This window comes from Arvicola amphibius, chromosome 8 (genome assembly GCF_903992535.2).
Source record: "Arvicola amphibius chromosome 8, mArvAmp1.2, whole genome shotgun sequence".
NCBI lineage: Eukaryota > Metazoa > Chordata > Mammalia > Rodentia > Cricetidae > Arvicola > Arvicola amphibius.
The window spans coordinates 9,385,819-9,402,042 of NC_052054.1; the positions used below are offsets into that span (position 1 = coordinate 9,385,819).

Here is a 16,224-nt window from a genome sequence, read left to right on the forward strand (position 1 = left end):
GAGCCATCTCCCTAGCCCAGGGCTATTTTTGATGGCAGTGCTTGGACAGTGGTTTCAGAATCTGCCCTGTGTTGTTGTTATTTCTGGGGCTGCCCTGGAAAGAAGGGTGGGGACATGATTAGCAAGCAGTGTGGTCTTGACATCCCTTGATGGGAAAGCCAGGATTCAGCCAGTGCTGTAGTGACACTGAGTAGGAGGACCATATAGGGCTTCCGTGTAGTCTCAGAGCCACCCTGGATGGACACAGGGCAGCATCTGTCAAGGTTGGGGCATGTGCTAGATGAGAGCCAGAGGCACAGGGTCCGTCTGTCCTGCCCGCCTCCATCAGTCAGTGGCTTCTCTCTGTGATGGAGGCCTGTAGGGAAAGCAGGGCACGTTTCTATAAAGCTAAAGGTAACAGGGATCTAAATAGCCCTGATATGGTCTGTGTCAGAGAGGGAAGGAAGGGGCCTGGGGGAGAGGACAAGGAAGCGGGTTGCCGCCCGGAACCCCATGTTGAAAGTGTAGTTTGAGAGCTGGAAGGCCACTCTTAGGTGAGTAGAAACAGTTGACATGTCTGAAGTGAGAATTGGTTGGCCAACAGGAAATTAATCAGACCTGCAGAATGGAATCCAGCCCTGTGAGAGCTTGAAGAGGCTTGCTGTTGGGGATTTGCGGCACGAGGCTCCAGGCAGGGGGTCAGAGAGGACAGAAGGGTCCAGATTAAGAATCAGCTCTCAGGCAAGATGGCCAGGGTGACGTAACACAACTTCCTGAAGCTGGGGAATGACAGTGTGGCTGTGTCAAGGCTGGACCCGGGATGGCAGAGACTGTTGAGATGTGGCGTTTTTACTAATTATGGACTTGCTTTATGTTTTAAAGAGAGATTTGCTAAGGTCTCTCAGCCCAAGAGCGCTCATGTGGACACCTAACCAACTGCTGCTTTTCTTCTTCTAACCTCAGGTTGACCCCAAAGATCGGCTTCCCTTGGAGTGAAATCAGGAACATCTCTTTCAATGACAAAAAGTTTGTCATTAAGCCCATCGACAAGAAGGCACCTGTAAGTTCAAGTGTAGACCGGGCCACTGCTTATAGTTCTCAGCTAGCTGGGTTTTCAGGAGAACGTTGAAGCTCCCCTGTGTCCTGGGAAGACAGTGTTCCCACTTATGGAGGCTCAGAGACCTTTGTGCCACGTGATTAACCACCACAGTGGGAGGTTGTTATGGAGACCAGATGTGTCCATCCAAGTTAGATGATGTAATCTCAGCCTTCATATGGAGAAAAGGACAGTTCTCAGTCATTGACCTTGACCAAGTGATAATAAGCATTTCCCAAAATGACACACTTCTGCCGTGGCACACCCAACTTGCCCAATGTTCGTGTGGGCAGCCAGCCTACCCCTCGTACCAACTTGTGGGTGCAGCTCCTGCCAGTGTCTCCTTGGTGGCTGATTGGAACATAGACAATGAGACTTTCAAATTCAAAGGACCAAAATGTGACTTTTCTGTACCTTCTTGGGCTGAGCAGTTAAGAAGCGTTCTAGCGTTTCAGAGCATGGCGGCTCCCCAGGGCTTCCACTCTGCCTCTTGTTTTTTCCTCCCAGTTGAGCCTCTCACCTTTTCCCTGTGGTCACTCCGGTCATCACATGACCTTCACTCTGGCCGGTGCTCTCTGCCCACGTGGGAGGCAGAGTGTAAGAACTGGAAGGATCAGTGTATTGTGGAACTTTATTTGGGTTTTATTCTGTCGGCATTTAAACATTTAGCTGACGTTAGCTCAGAATATTAAAGACAGACATATAGACACAACTATAATATCGAGGAAATGGCAAGAATTGTTTTGTTTTTTTTTTAATCATAATATTTTTTTTCTAGATCTTGCTCCTTTTACTACAATTATAGATTGGGGAATGACTAGGTCCCCGTATCTTTTATCCCTAGTCACAGTGGGAAGCTTAGGGAGGCAAAGCGGGCCTTTAGGACTGAGATCCACTGCAGAATGGCAGACCCACTCAAACACGCTGCTGCCCGTTGCTGTTCCCACACATGGGCTAGGCTGTGAGAGTTGCCAAGTCAGCAGGTCTCGTGGCTTGGCTGGCGGAGGTATTTTCTTTATTGAAATGTGCCCTGCTGTGTGTGAGCTTGTGCTCCGCCTCCACAGGCGCTCGCTCACATAGTTCTTCAAAGTCAAACTGTGTTTAATGCAGACTCGGGCTCCATGGTAACAGCTCCCATCAGTATGTGGTCCCACCAGCTGAGGGCTACAGCAGTTCCACGTTTTGTGGGCAGTGAGGTGGCGTGGCTAGGAGAACAAGACAAATCTAAAGGAGATGGCTTTCCACCCAGTGTGGTGCTTACACGCTTTCAGAGCCTTGTTTGAATCCAGCTGACAGTAAAGCCGGTCTTAGGTCTAGAATGTTGAAGAGTGTGTGCACCCACGTACACATATATGTTGATCAGATTGAATTAGTGCATGTATGCTCACTACTGGGTCGCCCCATGGGAAGCCTCACTTAAAGAAATAGACGTAAGGAGATGACTCAGTCAGGTGCTTGCCATGCCAGCTTGAGGCCCTGAGTCTGGATCCCAGCACCTACCTGATGGCAGCCCCAGTGGTTGGGGAAGGTGAGATGGGCACAGGCAGATCCGTGGCATGCACTAGACAGCCCGTCTAGCTGAGCCCCAGGTTCAGAGAGAGACCCTGCCTCAAAAAATAAGATGGAGAGTGATTGAGGAAGATTCCTGATTGATACATCCTACCCTCAACACATGCACCACCTCCGCTGCATGCACACCAGGAGCCCCGTGTGCCGGGACTCACCTGTGGCCGTGGACAGCTGCGGTTCTACACTGTGAGGGAAAAGCGGTAAAACCAGGCAGAGAGTAGGACTGTGAGTCTGGCAGTGAGCGGGCTGAGGAGGGAGGCCCGTTAATTAGGGAGCTGAGGTGCGATGGAAGAGGCAGTATCCCCGTGACCCTCCAGATCTCACTGGGGCTGCCATGTGACAGTGCCTCGCGTCAGCATTTACTTTGGGCACAAGAAAACCGCATTTTCAAGTTAGACTTTGATGTTAAAGACAACAGAAACCCTGATGGTGAAGGAGGTATAGGATTTCTTCCTTGGTGTAGCCTTGCGAAGGGAACCCTGGGAATTTAGAGAATCTCTATAGAGGACCATGCCAGGAGGCAGCTTCTCGCCTGCCAGCTCACAGAGATTTGGGGCCTTATTTTGGCTTTTAGGTGGAATCTCTGATCTTATTTCCCTTTCTGCTTGTCCAGGCAGCCTGTGAAGGGCCAAAGCAGTCCCTTCCCTTCAGGCCAGGCTCCCCTCCCATTTGTGTAGCATCCAGGGAAAGGGAGAGAGCTCTCGGGCAGATGCTCCATGGCGTTTGAATTGTTAGGAAATGTCTGGACTCTGCTCAGCTGATTGCTCAGGGCAGCCTTCTCAGGAGCCCCCTGACAGAACAAGATGGAGCTTCATGGAAATGTAGCAGGGCATGTCTCCTTTGCCTGACAGGATTTGGAGTGTCTTGGGTTCCCTCTTCCTTAGTCTTTTTGTGCCTGATGTCTGTTTTAGGACATGGGCTGTCTGTTCTAAGAAAGCCCCCCCATCCCCCGTCTCTTCTGTTTTGCATTAAGATGCACTTTGGGGACTTGAACTCGGAAATCTTTAGCTTGGAGTCATAACTGGCTTCTTTCTAACATACCGGTGAAATTCCCTCACCCACGCAGCTGCCAACTGCTATCTCTCTGAATGTTTGCTAGTGGTTTCTGGGTCTTTTTCTTATAGGCAGGGTCAGGGAGTCTTGTGTCTGCCTGTAGCTCTAACTCTCAAATCTAGGTGATGGGTGTTTTCTAAAGGGGAGTTGGTACATTTCTCTGCACGTACTTGTGAGTCACCGTGGAACGTTTTTTGGGCTGTGTGCCTCTGAAGCCATAAGCCAAGGTTGTTTCCTCTTGTGTAATAAGAGATAGGTAGGTAATAAAAATTCCTGTTTCTCTCAGCTCTGTGGGCTCCTCCCTGGGAAACTCAATGAGTTAATAATCAGTCTGAAACCAGCAGGGAGCCCCACCCAGGAAGTTGAGGGTTTCAGATGGCCTCATGCAGACAGGGGAACTAAACGGGCTACCCTTGGGTGTGTCACTTGGCTAGCCCAGCATGCTATCAGTTTCTAGGGTGGCTGTGGGTGGGATGCACACTGCTCTGTTTCCGTCACCTTCCTTCCAGATGGCTGGAGGAAGCCACGAGGCATTTCCAAATAGGCCATGTCTCCCCTTTGTCACCTAAGCTATCGTGGAAGGAGCAAGAAGTTAGGAAGTGAGGTTGTCTGTCGTCATTGCCCTAAACATCTGCAGTTCCTGCAGACAGAATTTCCAAATACCATGCTCTGCCTCGAGTACAAGCGTAAGGCAGCTGGCAGCAATAAGCAGCCATGCGCATGGAGCCAGTGTTTGCTGTCTTGGGTACTACTCGAGTCCCTTATGAACAGTCTCCAGTTTAGTCCCGTGACATTCCCACTATATCGTCACCCTCATTCCCTGACTCTGAGGGATGGAGTAACTTGCTCAGGGTTTCAGGACTCAGCTATGTATTAACGGGCAATCACCCAGCTGCTATCTGTTGAGCACCAGGAGCTACTGAGTGTTGATTTGGTCCTGGGAGACAGATGAGTGGACAGCCCCTGCTCTCAGGAGGGGGCTGTAGTCTAGTGAGGGTCAGATGCAGAAGTAGGCAGTGGAATGGTGTGAGTGACACGCTAGCACGGTGGCCCGGGAACAGGCCTGGGGTCACTGGGTAGACAGGGCTGGACTGACACTCCCTTTGAAGGTACTGAAACAGCGCAGCTTAATTCACATGGGTTGTAGGGCTGGCACCCGGGAGGCCGTGGTGCATCCTTGGCTCGGGAATCTGGAGCAGTGGAGATCAGGGCAGTGAGCAGAGTTGCATGGTGACGGGCTTGGCAGGAAGCAGACAGCTCAAAAATTAAGGTGTACTTGTACACGCAGGACCAGGAAAAGGATGGTGACAGGCTATGAGGCTGGAGAAGCAGACACCAAAACATAATACACTAGGGGGCCGTGATGACCACCCCCCTGCCTTTCTCAGGACAGGAGAGGCCTCTTGATAGAATGCCGTAGACCAAGATTTAGTGTGTACAAACCCACGCTAGGCATACCACACATAGACCACATGCGAGTGGATATACACACGTGCGCATACACAGACCACACACACGCCCCATGGGGAGTGAGCATTTCTGGCCCCACCCTCTGTGGCATTTGGCTCGTTAGAGAAGGTTCTGGAACTCTGAAGTGTGGTCTTGGGAAAGGAGGAGCTGGTGTCAACCAGGCCACCCTTTCTGTTTCTTAGGACTTCGTGTTCTACGCCCCACGCCTGAGAATCAACAAGCGGATCCTGCAGCTTTGCATGGGGAACCATGAGCTGTACATGCGCCGCAGGAAGCCCGACACCATCGAGGTGCAGCAGATGAAGGCCCAGGCCAGGGAGGAGAAGCACCAGAAGCAGCTGGAGCGGTGAGTGGCCAAAGAGGCCAATAGAATGTCACTGTGTCTGTAGGTGTCTGGGACCCCAGGCCTGGACAGGAACTGTCCCTGGGAACCTCTGCCACCCGCTGTGTCACCAACCATCCAGGCCCAGGCTCCCAAGAGAACAGAGATGTAGCAGGCCGGCAGCCGTGTCCAGGTCCAGGGCTGCCTGCCTCACCCTCCCTTCGTCTCCCCTCTACCAGACAACAGTTGGAAACGGAGAAGAAGAGGAGAGAAACCGTGGAGAGAGAGAAAGAACAGATGCTGAGGGAGAAGGAGGAGCTGATGCTTCGGCTGCAGGATTACGAGCAGAAGACCAAGAGGGCCGAGAAAGGTCAGGAGCTCGGGCTGCCCGCCCCTCCCCACCCCACCCCCAGCCCCCACAGTCACGCTGGGGTTGGCCCACAGCCAAGAGGGGACTTGCTCAAGAGTGTGTCTCTGTTTAACACCCCCCCCCCTAAGAGAGATGACTGCCGTCATTGAGATTAGACAGCGGTCCTGTGCTTTAAATGTCTGCGCCTGCCATATTTGATTTTCCACTACTTTCCTGAGACTGTTTAGTGAGGTAGAGGCAGCCTGCAGTCGAACTCCAGTGAGGGACAGAGATGTGGGACACACTACTCCCACACCTTTTAGACTCATTACCACATCCCCTTAGCACATACTCAGCTGCCACAGCCAGCTTGTGACACCTCCACCATCTGTTCCCGGGTCACAGGAGCAGCCCTGCCCTTAGAAGACACTTAGAAGGGGGATGGTGTTTGCTGGGGCCTGCAAGATCCCAGCGGGCCAGTTCTGTGTCTGAGCTACTGTGCAGATGATGCAGAGCTGGTGCAGTGTGCTATGGTGCCATTAGGGTGCAGCAGCGTTAGCCCCAGGGACAGGTGTCATTGGTGGTCTCCACACACTTAGGTCAGCAGCAGGAATGAGCCCTGAGGTGTCCCTTCTCATAAGCCCGTGACTCAATCTAGGACTTGGTGGTTTGGGGTTCGGTTTTTTACCCAGTCTCCCTCAGCCTACTTGGGGTGGGAATGGAAGGCTGAGGCTCATTTCTTGCCTGGGAGTCTGAGCAGTTCTGACTCCATGTTCCCTGCAGAGCTCTCTGAGCAGATTGAGAAGGCTCTCCAGCTGGAGGAAGAGAGGAGGCGAGCCCAGGAGGAGTCTGAGCGTCTGGAGGCCGACCGTGTGGCTGCCCTTCGGGCCAAGGAGGAACTGGAGAGACAGGCACAGGATCAGATAAAGAGCCAGGAGCAGCTGGTAGGATTGCCTGGTTTCAAGATGCTGAATTATGGAGAGGCTGCTCCTGGGGAGCCAAGCAGGCAACACCTGCCTTGCAAAGCTTTCGGCTAGGGCTGTAAGCAGATCTGCAGCCACGGGGAGCGGGGTGGGCTGGGCACGTGTGCATCCTCAGTCAGGGAGGTGCCGGCAGGGTCTCCTAGCCATGAAGGAGGGGGCGCAGCCCATCGCCAGGGAGGCCATTCATTCCTGTCAGTGAATGTTGGTTCACCAATGGACTCTGCCAGAAGGATCCTAGGAGTGACTTCACCGTCTCTTCCAGGCAGCTGAGCTGGCAGAGTACACCGCCAAGATTGCACTGCTGGAGGAGGCTCGGCGGCGCAAGGAGGACGAGGTGGAGCAGTGGCAGCACCGGGTGAGTCTGACCCCAGGGACCCTGCGTAGCCATGGGGTAGGTATAGGTACATCTGGGGCGGGGAGCCTCACAAGCTTCTGGAACCTCTCAGAACCCTTGCAGATGCCTTCTCTGTTCATGAGATGGAAATCTTGACCTGGTTGAAGAGGTAGAACAGCAGGCCGGCGTTGCATTGCATTAGCAGAGTAACAAAGGCCTGCTTATTCCTTTCCCACCTCCCACGTGCTTCAGCCTTGATCAGACACCCTGACTGGAACGAGTTATTGATTCTAATTGCTTGGGTGCCCCCTGCAGTGGCGTCACCGAGCTTTGAAGCAGGATGTGACAGTTGGAATGTCCTGAAGCACCTTGGAGGGCTCCAGGCTCCCCAGACTAGGCAGCAGCAGTGTTATGTCCTGCCTAGTGTCAGTCAGCTATGGCTGAAAGAGTGCCTGGACCCGCCTTTGTCCCCATGTCCTCCAGGACATCTAGGTGATACGGTGTTTACCATGGACTCAACACTGCACTTTGGCAGGCCCCTTTCCCACATGTCCTGCTTCTAGGGGTTCCTTTCTGGGGCTGCCCCGGGCCTGTATCTCCCATCTATACCATGTATGTTCTCCAATCCATTGCAAGCAGGTGAAGAAAGCCATTTATTTCTAAGCCTTAAGAGGAAGGGTGACGGTGGATGAGGATGGAGACGCAGGCACAGACTCTCCCGGTGGTGGTGCTGCCAGGCTGGAGACTAGGAGACATGGTATTCAGAGTGTCCAGGCTCTGCCCCTGGGTCCCTCGTGAGAGCCGAGGAGAGTCAGGATCTCTAGGCTCCTTACTGGCAGACCACGCCACTTCTTACAACACAGGCTGGGAGAGGGTTCTCATCTGACCTGTGGTCTCCTCTCCAAAGGCCAGAGAAGCCCAGGACGACCTGGTGAAAACCAAAGAAGAGCTGCACCTGGTGATGACGGCCCCACCACCTCCTCCACCCCCAGTGTATGAACCTGTGAGCTACCATGTCCACGAGGGGCTGCATGACGAGGGTGCAGAGCCCATGGGCTACAGTGCTGAGCTCTCCAGTGAGGGCATCCTGGGTGACCGCAACGAGGAGAAGCGGATCACCGAGGCCGAGAAGAACGAGCGTGTGCAGCGGCAGCTGCTGGTGAGTGGGCGGGAGGTCCTCCCTCCTGCCCGTCTGTATTCTCATCTCCTGATCACTCCATGGGGTCACTGTTAGCATCATGGCAGGGAGGTAACAGATCCTTGCTTCACGTTGCAGACCCTGAGTAACGAGTTGTCCCAGGCCCGGGATGAGAATAAGAGGACCCACAATGACATCATCCACAACGAGAACATGCGGCAAGGTCGGGACAAGTACAAGACGCTGCGGCAGATCAGGCAGGGCAACACCAAGCAGCGGATTGACGAGTTCGAGGCCATGTAAAGGCCACGCCACACCATGACCCAGGGTGGAGGGCACCTCACAGCAGGGGGCGTCACCCTTGGCTCTGTAGTACTCTTAAGTCTAGAAACCCCCTTGACAGGTTCCAGTCCCTCAAAGAGCAGTTTCGGGGCAGAACTGTTCTACACCAGGTCCCAGTGGAAGCCCCCCTGGTTACTTCCAGCTGTATCATAGTGCCAAACAGGCCAGATTTTTATGACAGTTACCGAATCACTTCCTGTTTTAAGCAGGATTACAGTGGATTTCGGATACCTCTAAAGGCTAAAAAACTTCAGGCTGGCCCGTGTGACACAAGGTTCACCATCAGCAGGGACCACACTGCGGCTCACACCTGGGTGCCATACTTTTTCTAGTTTTGAAATGAGCTCAAATCGATTTTGTTCTTGATTTCTATGAAGGATCCATCTCCGTGTTTTAAGGGGTGAAAATGATTTTGCAATTTGAGTCTAAAGCACGCTCCCGCACAGTTTCCTTCCTCCGCACCGCTGGCAGAGCGTACGGTACAGGACCCTCCCGCTAGAAAACTTGGTTTCCGTGCTTGCTGTTAGCGTACATTGTTGGACTTCTACCTAATGATCTGCTATAGAGAATAGTATTTATATAAAGTGATAATATGGGTTTGTAACATTAGTTCTCAAAAGGGAAAGTTTTGTTCTGTATATTTTGTTACCTTTTACAGAATAAAAGAACATTAAGAACCGTGTACTCGAGACACTTGATCTGACATGGGGCAGTTGGAAACCGACTACTGCAGTAATCATGTCTGTACATAATGTTGGTGGGGTTTTGTGCACATAAGTGCACACTTCAATTTCCTGTCGGTTTCTCATTTTAAAAAAATACACCCTGAGAGCATTCACACTCCGATCTCAAAGGGTCTCTGACCTGTCTGTTGTGAGCGCCGAGCGCTTCATTTCTGTTTTCGGTTTTTTGTCTTCCTTTTGTGCCACCCCATCCTTTTCAGATGTGATGCATCGCACCAGCCGTATACACAATAAAGCTCCCTGAGGCCTTGTGTCTGCTTGCATGGGGCCTTTCAAGACATGCCCAGCATACTAACCAGAAATACGTCTTCCCAGGCTCCTTCACTGGAAGGCTTTCCACAGGAAACAGGCAGACAACACTCAGCACACTTTTTCCTCTGAGACACACACGAAGCACAGAACTTTTGTTGTTAATGATGAGAGCCGCAGGCCGCTGCCGAACATTTATTGGAATCAGGACACTTCCGGTCAGTAACCTCCCCAAGTGGCCATAACCACAAAACTGCCGTCGGTTACTGCTGACCCGGTGGGTCTGATTCCACCGTGATCTGTCGGCCTCAGGCTTCACCTCAGTGCAGGACGAGGGTCATGTCTGTCCATAAGTTGGGACTGGACAGGACTTTCTGCCATTGAAGTTTGGACTGTGAGCAGGAGTCCGTACAACCCGCCGCGCCTCCTGCAGTGAGAGAGTAGGCAGTGGGTAAGAGCATCCCTTTCCCCTTCCTAGCCTTTAAGAAGGGCGCTAAAGAGAAGCCCCTTCTCTCCCTAAGAGGCACCACACCCCAGCACAGGAGACATTGGGACCATATGTGCTGGGGTGTCCTCAGAGTGGAGTCTCCAAAGCCTAGGATTCCATGCTTGAAAGTGGTGGTTTCCAACCTGAGAGTTGTGACCCTTTTACAGGGGTCATCTAAGACTGTCAGAAAATACAAATACTTACATTATGATTCATAACAGCAGCAAAATTATAGTTCTGAAGTAGCAATAATTTTATGGTTGGGGGTCACCATGTGAGGAACTGTATTAAGGGTTGCAGCGTTAGGAAGGTTGAGAACGCTACTCTAGAGGGAGAGGAGGTGGACTCCAGGCTTCCAGTTCTTCTCAGCCGGAGTCATGGACCTTAATCCTGAGGTCGAAGGTGGGCTGGGAACTCTGTTTTTTCACGGAAAAGATTTCTCAGAGGAAGGGTTTACTTTGAAACATTTGCATCTTAAGGAATGCAACCACAAGTCTCAGTTAGCAATTCTTAGCTGGCAGTCTCAGCGAGAGATGCTGGTAGGTGCCTGGGGAGGTCTTAGATGTGGGAGCCCTGCTGAGAGTACAGAACCTGCCCACTCCCAGTAGGAGGCTGTCCATATAATGCCAGCAGCCCTCTTTGGGGTGAGCTGTGCTGAATGGTGCTCTTGTCTGCCCCTCAGTGACGTCCTTCCAGATGTATGTTTGGCTGGGCTGAGATATTTTCCTTAAGGAAATAATCCTCTTATGATTGACACCAGAACAAAAATAAATACTGTCCCGAACCCTGAAGCTTTTGTTTCTTGAGCTGATCCAAATCTGATTTAAATTGCAGAAATAGTTGGTGGTATTATCTTCTCTGGTGTAGTTAAACCTGGATTTGGGGATTCCCATTAAGGACGGGACAGGGCAGTTTCAAAGCCAGCTGAATCGTCTACTGTTGAAATCGGTACCCACGTCGGGCAGTCACTAAGGACATAAATCTGTGATTTTCACCGATAAAGTCTGGGAGACATAGAGCCACAAAGTAGACTTACTTGAGCCAAGCCTGGCTCCCCCGAGCAGGCGGTCATTCATGCCAAAGATGGCCTGGTCCCAAACAGTCAGCTCCAGGCTCGACTGCCTCAGCTGAGAGCTGCTCACACCATTGAACACGAAAGAGTGCTTCCATTGGGGACAAGCCTGCTTCTTCAGTACTGGGGACTTTACACGCAGCTTTTGCTGGTCTGGCAGAGTGAGGCAGCTGAAGAAGGAAACAGGAAGCTTGAGGCCACAGCCCAGCATGCGACCCCCTTCCTCATCGGTACCCATTCTATGCTGAACTGGGTTAGAATCGAGGCCTGTCTCCTCCCTAGAATTCCTATTTCCCGTTAGGGCTGGATCCCACCTCAGGTATTTAGGGTAAGTGGGCCGTGACCCTCACTGTGAGTTCCCCTCACGGCCACGCCACCATTGAAACCAATGCTGAGGGACCAGAGCTCTATATCCATGGCTTCATTTTGTTCCGGTCTTAGGAAGATACATTCGGAAAAGCTAAATTGCCCTTGGGTGTACACAGTAGTAGCAAGGGGTTCTATCCTGACAAGCCGCCATTTTTTTTCCCATGCTTCAGTGACTGGGGTTCACGCTTTTATTAGTGTTTTCCTCTGGGGACACGGATACCTGTAGTGACCGGAATGGCAGAGTGACCCTGTGATGCTTAATGCAAGACCAGGTGCTGAGTTACGGAAATGCTAACTGAACTTCACACTCAATTTCAAAACTGATTACTGGTCTATCAAGAACTGGCGAGGTCTGGGGTCCTGTTTAACATGCGCTATTCCCAGCCTTGCCGTGCATAACCAAACCTCATCTCTTAGAATTCTTGATCCTTAAAAATGTGCTGTGTTCGATTTTCTTTTTAATCTAATTACTTTGTTATTTTGTATGTGCATGCATGTAAGAACAAGTGCACACGCCACACGTGCTGGACACAGAACAAGTGCACACGCCACACGTGCTGGACACAGAACAAGTGCACACGCCACGCGTGCTGGACACAGAACAAGTGCACACGCCACACGTGCTGGACACAGAACAAGTGCACACGCCACACGTGCTGGACACAGAACAACTTGCGGAACTGTGCGGCTGGTTCCAGGTCTTTACTCACGGAGCCGTCACGGAGCCGTCCCATCAGCGCCGTTTTAGATTTCCATAGGAAAGCTACATAAGATGATCAAACGGCCTATACTTTTTGGTGTTTCCTACAGATTTTGGACCATGCTCAGCATATACTCACGGATATCTAATACCTACCCCTTAACAAAAGAGTTTAAGGTACCATCCGAACGCACGGGTAAATTCTTGGCTCCCAGCACAACCAAACAAAGTTGACCATTAAGCGATAACTGACCTCCCGTGCCTGGAAGGGAAGTCAGAACTCGGGTTAAGCATATTTTTGCTGATATGTTAATGTACAGAACCAACATTCAAGAAAGCGGTAGCTCCCTGAGAGGACCCACAGCCTCACCGGCTTTGCCCACACATTTCCCGAGGCAGACAGAATGGAAGAACCAGTAAAATGCCAGGAAGGTGGCTGTTGCACAGAGGATCGGGGAAACCATGGGGAGAAAGCTATGAAAGCTGGTCATAGCCCATGGTTTGAGAAGGGAGCCGTACACTGCTGAGCTAGGTCCTGGCAACCTCTGGCAGGTACACGCTGCTGGCCCTGGGAGCGCCGATCCCTGCCAAAGTCACTGAACGACCCTTTGTCGTTTATGAGTCCTCCCGTGTCCTTCTCTACCCTCGGTATCTGTATGCCTTATATTATCTAAGTTAAATAGTTTCAGGATCTGCCCTTCACCCACTCCTTCCTGACCTCTCTCGGCCTCCAGCTCCCAGGGCCCTCGAAGCAGTCTTGGTTCCTGAATTCCCCATGTGTGCTGCTACAGTGGCCCCCTTTTCAACAGGGCCACCAGAGACTGGCCCTTAGAAAGGATGAAGTGTGTACCAGAGGCCTTGCCTATTCTGGTCACCCATGTACAGGGCCTGGAATATGGGGCCAGTGGGCAGTGGGAAATCTTGCCTACCTCAGACTGCCTGCTTTCTGGATTTTGGACACAGCGACACAAACCAAAGCTCACGGGGTTGGAGGTCACTCACCTTCTTGGGCCTCCTGGAGATTTTTTGGCCCTGCAGGAAGGACCAGTTTGGCTCGAACAGCAAGTTCTCCATTATTCTGAGGAATATTATCTTCATATTTCTCAGCCTGAGGGTGAGGGGCAGAGCTCAGAAGCAGGATCTTGCTCCTGCATCTCAAAACCACCTGTGCCATGCAGGTTGTCCCCCCTCACCCCCACAGACCCCCTCAAAGCCTAAGGATGGAATGGGGGTGCCTGGAGGACTAGCCCTCCGTCTCTACAGATTCCCTGCTGCCACCTCAGCCCCTCAGCATGGGAGGAGCAATTCTACCTTAGCATGTCAGAAGCCATTGGGAACAGCGTGGCCCCAGGGAAGCCTGGACAGCACTGGGCTTGAAAAACCAAGATTTATCCCCAATCCACTAGCCCGCTCTAGGTCAGTAAGGATTGGAGCTATGCTTCCATGCCAGCGCCTCCCTCGGGCACTGAGGGCAGAAAGGGTGGCAGACTGCTCCTAAAGCCTTGCATGATTGCTCTGTAGGCCATGGTGTCTAGCCCTGCAGAGATACTGTTCATAAGTGACTTCTCGGGTCCTGAGTAACTGCCAGAAACTGAGTGGAAAGCCCAGAGAGGAGAGGGTCCTGAATCTGACAGCCCTCCGTCCAGGTGTGGAAAGTATGCTGGGAGGGGAGGTCAGGGTTGCCGCCACCAGAAGCAAGAAGCTGCCCTCAGGGTACCCAGGACTTCTGGAAGCCTGCTTGGGCCAGCTACCATCTGCACTGAAACATTCAACAGGCCCTTCAGTGCCAACTGGGGCAGGGACACTCAAGGTCTAGAAAGCAAGTCCCAGCCTGAGTAGCTTGGTGCCAGTGCCCCATGGCAGCCTGTGGACATTCATACCCCATTCAGTGACAGGGTGCTATGCTACTCCTAGCTGGCACCCGGTGAGGTGACTTAGCTTGGCACTCTGCTGCTGGCCCATTTGCCAAAGGAGGCAGGGCAGGACACCTATGGTAGCCAGTCAGAGATGTCCCAGCCATCTTCATGCTGCCAGTGTGTGCGTGCATGCGTGTGTGTGTGTGTGTGTGTGTGTGTGTGTGTGTGTGTGTGTGTGCGTTATCCTTTGAAAAATAAGTTCATGGTGACTAGGTGCTCTCAGGCCCTGTGTAGTTTAAATGAAAAATGTTCCACCATAGGCTCATGAATCTAAACTATTAGTCCCTAGTTGTGCTGTTTGGGGAGGTTACAGAACTTTGGGGAGGCCTTGTTTGAGGAAGTGTGTCACTGAGGTGGGCTTTGAGAGTTTAGAACCTCAATCCACTTCCGTGACTAGTTTGACCTTTGTGCTTCCTTGGGCTTGCCCTTGAGGTACGATCTCCAAGCATCCTCCCTGCCATGACAGACTCTATCCACCTGTAACCACACACCAAAACCAAAACATACCCTCTGAAAGTAGCTTCTGGTCATGGTGTTTTCTCACAGCAACAGAAAGGTAACAAATACAGCCCCCAAATACAGCCTTCCAAATACAGCCCCCCACATACAGCCCCCCCAAAGACACACCTTGGCCCGAAGTGGATACCACCTGGCATTCTGGGTCGAACTGTCCTCAAAGTCCCAGGTGGCCAGAGGAAGGATCACTTCTCCAAGAAACACCCTCCGGGCAAAGGTACCTAGGTGCCACACAGAGACCTGCAGCCTCCGGGTCACCAGCTGGGCAAGGTCTACCTGATACTGCAGGTGCAAGAACAAGATTGTCAGCTGGGTCTTCTAGAACCACCCCCAGGTGCATAGGTTGAGCCCTGGGACTCAGCTGCAGCCAGAGTCCAGGTATGGTCAGGGTGGGCCAAGCCGAACCTCGCTGTCTGCTTGCCAAGCACCTTGAGCTTCCACACGGTCCAGTTCTCATCCCCTCCCACCCCTATTCCCACCCGACACCCTTTCCTGTTTCTCGGATGAAAGTCCTTACCTCTTGCCTAGCCCAGGACTCTGGGAAACCAAACCATGACATACCCTTACACAGGACTGCACTGCACCAAGCCATTGTTATCCCAAAATACTAAAAACCAGACTTCTGATTTTTTTGTTAAATGCAGGGGGACCATAGCTGGGAATCAAAGATGTATTTGACACACACCAAGTCCTACAACCCATCCCCAGTAACGCAGTAAAATAAAGAAGCAAGCAAACACAAAGAAATGCAAGGCACAAGATTCCACAGCATTGTGTTTACCTTAGATAGAAAATGCATGTGGGTGATATGTGGGAACAGAGATCAGGAATGTAGGTGACACATGGCCCCTCTGAAGGCTGTGCCATGCAGAACACTCCATCTCAACCTCTGGGAGCCCAGGCTTTGGTCTGTACACTGTATGTTTTCAATAATGGCTACAAAGTGCAAGCTGTTGGGTCCTTGTCCTGTACCGGGCACCTTTGGCCTCCAAGAGTACAATGAGGTCAATACCATGAGTCACTTAGAAGGTAGGTGTGCCCACCTCAGTCCCGAAGCCATCAGCAGTGAGTGGCATCGCCACCCACGTACCCAGCCCTGAGCTCTCCCTGCTAACCTTGCACCCTCCTGCCAACACTAGCCTTGTGGCATGGTGTGAGCAGATGCACGCTCACACTGAGGGGACATGGGCAGTCTGGCTAGATTTTGCATCCTCTTTCCCATCTCAGTGCCTTTCTTTCCCTTTGAGGGACAAGATGGGAAGGAAATGGGGACGGAGACGCTGTGACCTAATTAGAAGAGAGGATGGTGGTGATAGGTGCTGGCCCCATCCTGCCATCTCCTCTTCCCTCTGGGCTCCATGTGTCTTGGCTCCAAGCACTCTTGAGCCATGCACATTCCCATTCCACAGCCCCTGGCTCCGTTTTTTTTTCTGCTTTCCAAATCCCTATTTCCTTTCTGTTGTTGCTTTCGAGACGAGGTCTCACTATGTAACTCCGGCTGTCCTAGAACTCACTGTGTTGCCCACCCCGTCTGGCC

The 16,224-nt window shown here is 52.0% G+C and overlaps 2 protein-coding genes across 2 annotated transcripts in view; one reads left to right on the forward strand and one right to left on the reverse strand.

The window, feature by feature from the left end:
- Ezr (ezrin) overlaps positions 1 to 9,117 on the forward strand; it is a 40,640-nt gene extending 31,523 nt beyond the window's left edge. The window contains exons 7-13 of the mRNA XM_038339079.1: positions 943 to 1,039; positions 5,350 to 5,513; positions 5,729 to 5,859; positions 6,622 to 6,782; positions 7,084 to 7,176; positions 8,063 to 8,314; positions 8,432 to 9,117. Coding sequence (XP_038195007.1) covers positions 943 to 1,039; positions 5,350 to 5,513; positions 5,729 to 5,859; positions 6,622 to 6,782; positions 7,084 to 7,176; positions 8,063 to 8,314; positions 8,432 to 8,596 — 1,063 coding nt within the window. The 3' untranslated portion in view covers positions 8,597 to 9,117. The remainder of the gene's footprint in view (positions 1 to 942; positions 1,040 to 5,349; positions 5,514 to 5,728; positions 5,860 to 6,621; positions 6,783 to 7,083; positions 7,177 to 8,062; positions 8,315 to 8,431) is intronic.
- Positions 9,118 to 9,863: 746 nt separating this feature from the next.
- Sytl3 (synaptotagmin like 3) overlaps positions 9,864 to 16,224 on the reverse strand; it is a 67,077-nt gene continuing 60,716 nt past the window's right edge. Inside the window, exons 12-16 of the mRNA XM_038339633.1 lie at positions 14,799 to 14,969; positions 13,258 to 13,363; positions 12,412 to 12,517; positions 11,151 to 11,356; positions 9,864 to 10,054 (exon numbers count right to left, since the gene is read on the reverse strand). Coding sequence (XP_038195561.1) covers positions 9,948 to 10,054; positions 11,151 to 11,356; positions 12,412 to 12,517; positions 13,258 to 13,363; positions 14,799 to 14,969 — 696 coding nt within the window. The 3' untranslated portion in view covers positions 9,864 to 9,947. The remainder of the gene's footprint in view (positions 10,055 to 11,150; positions 11,357 to 12,411; positions 12,518 to 13,257; positions 13,364 to 14,798; positions 14,970 to 16,224) is intronic.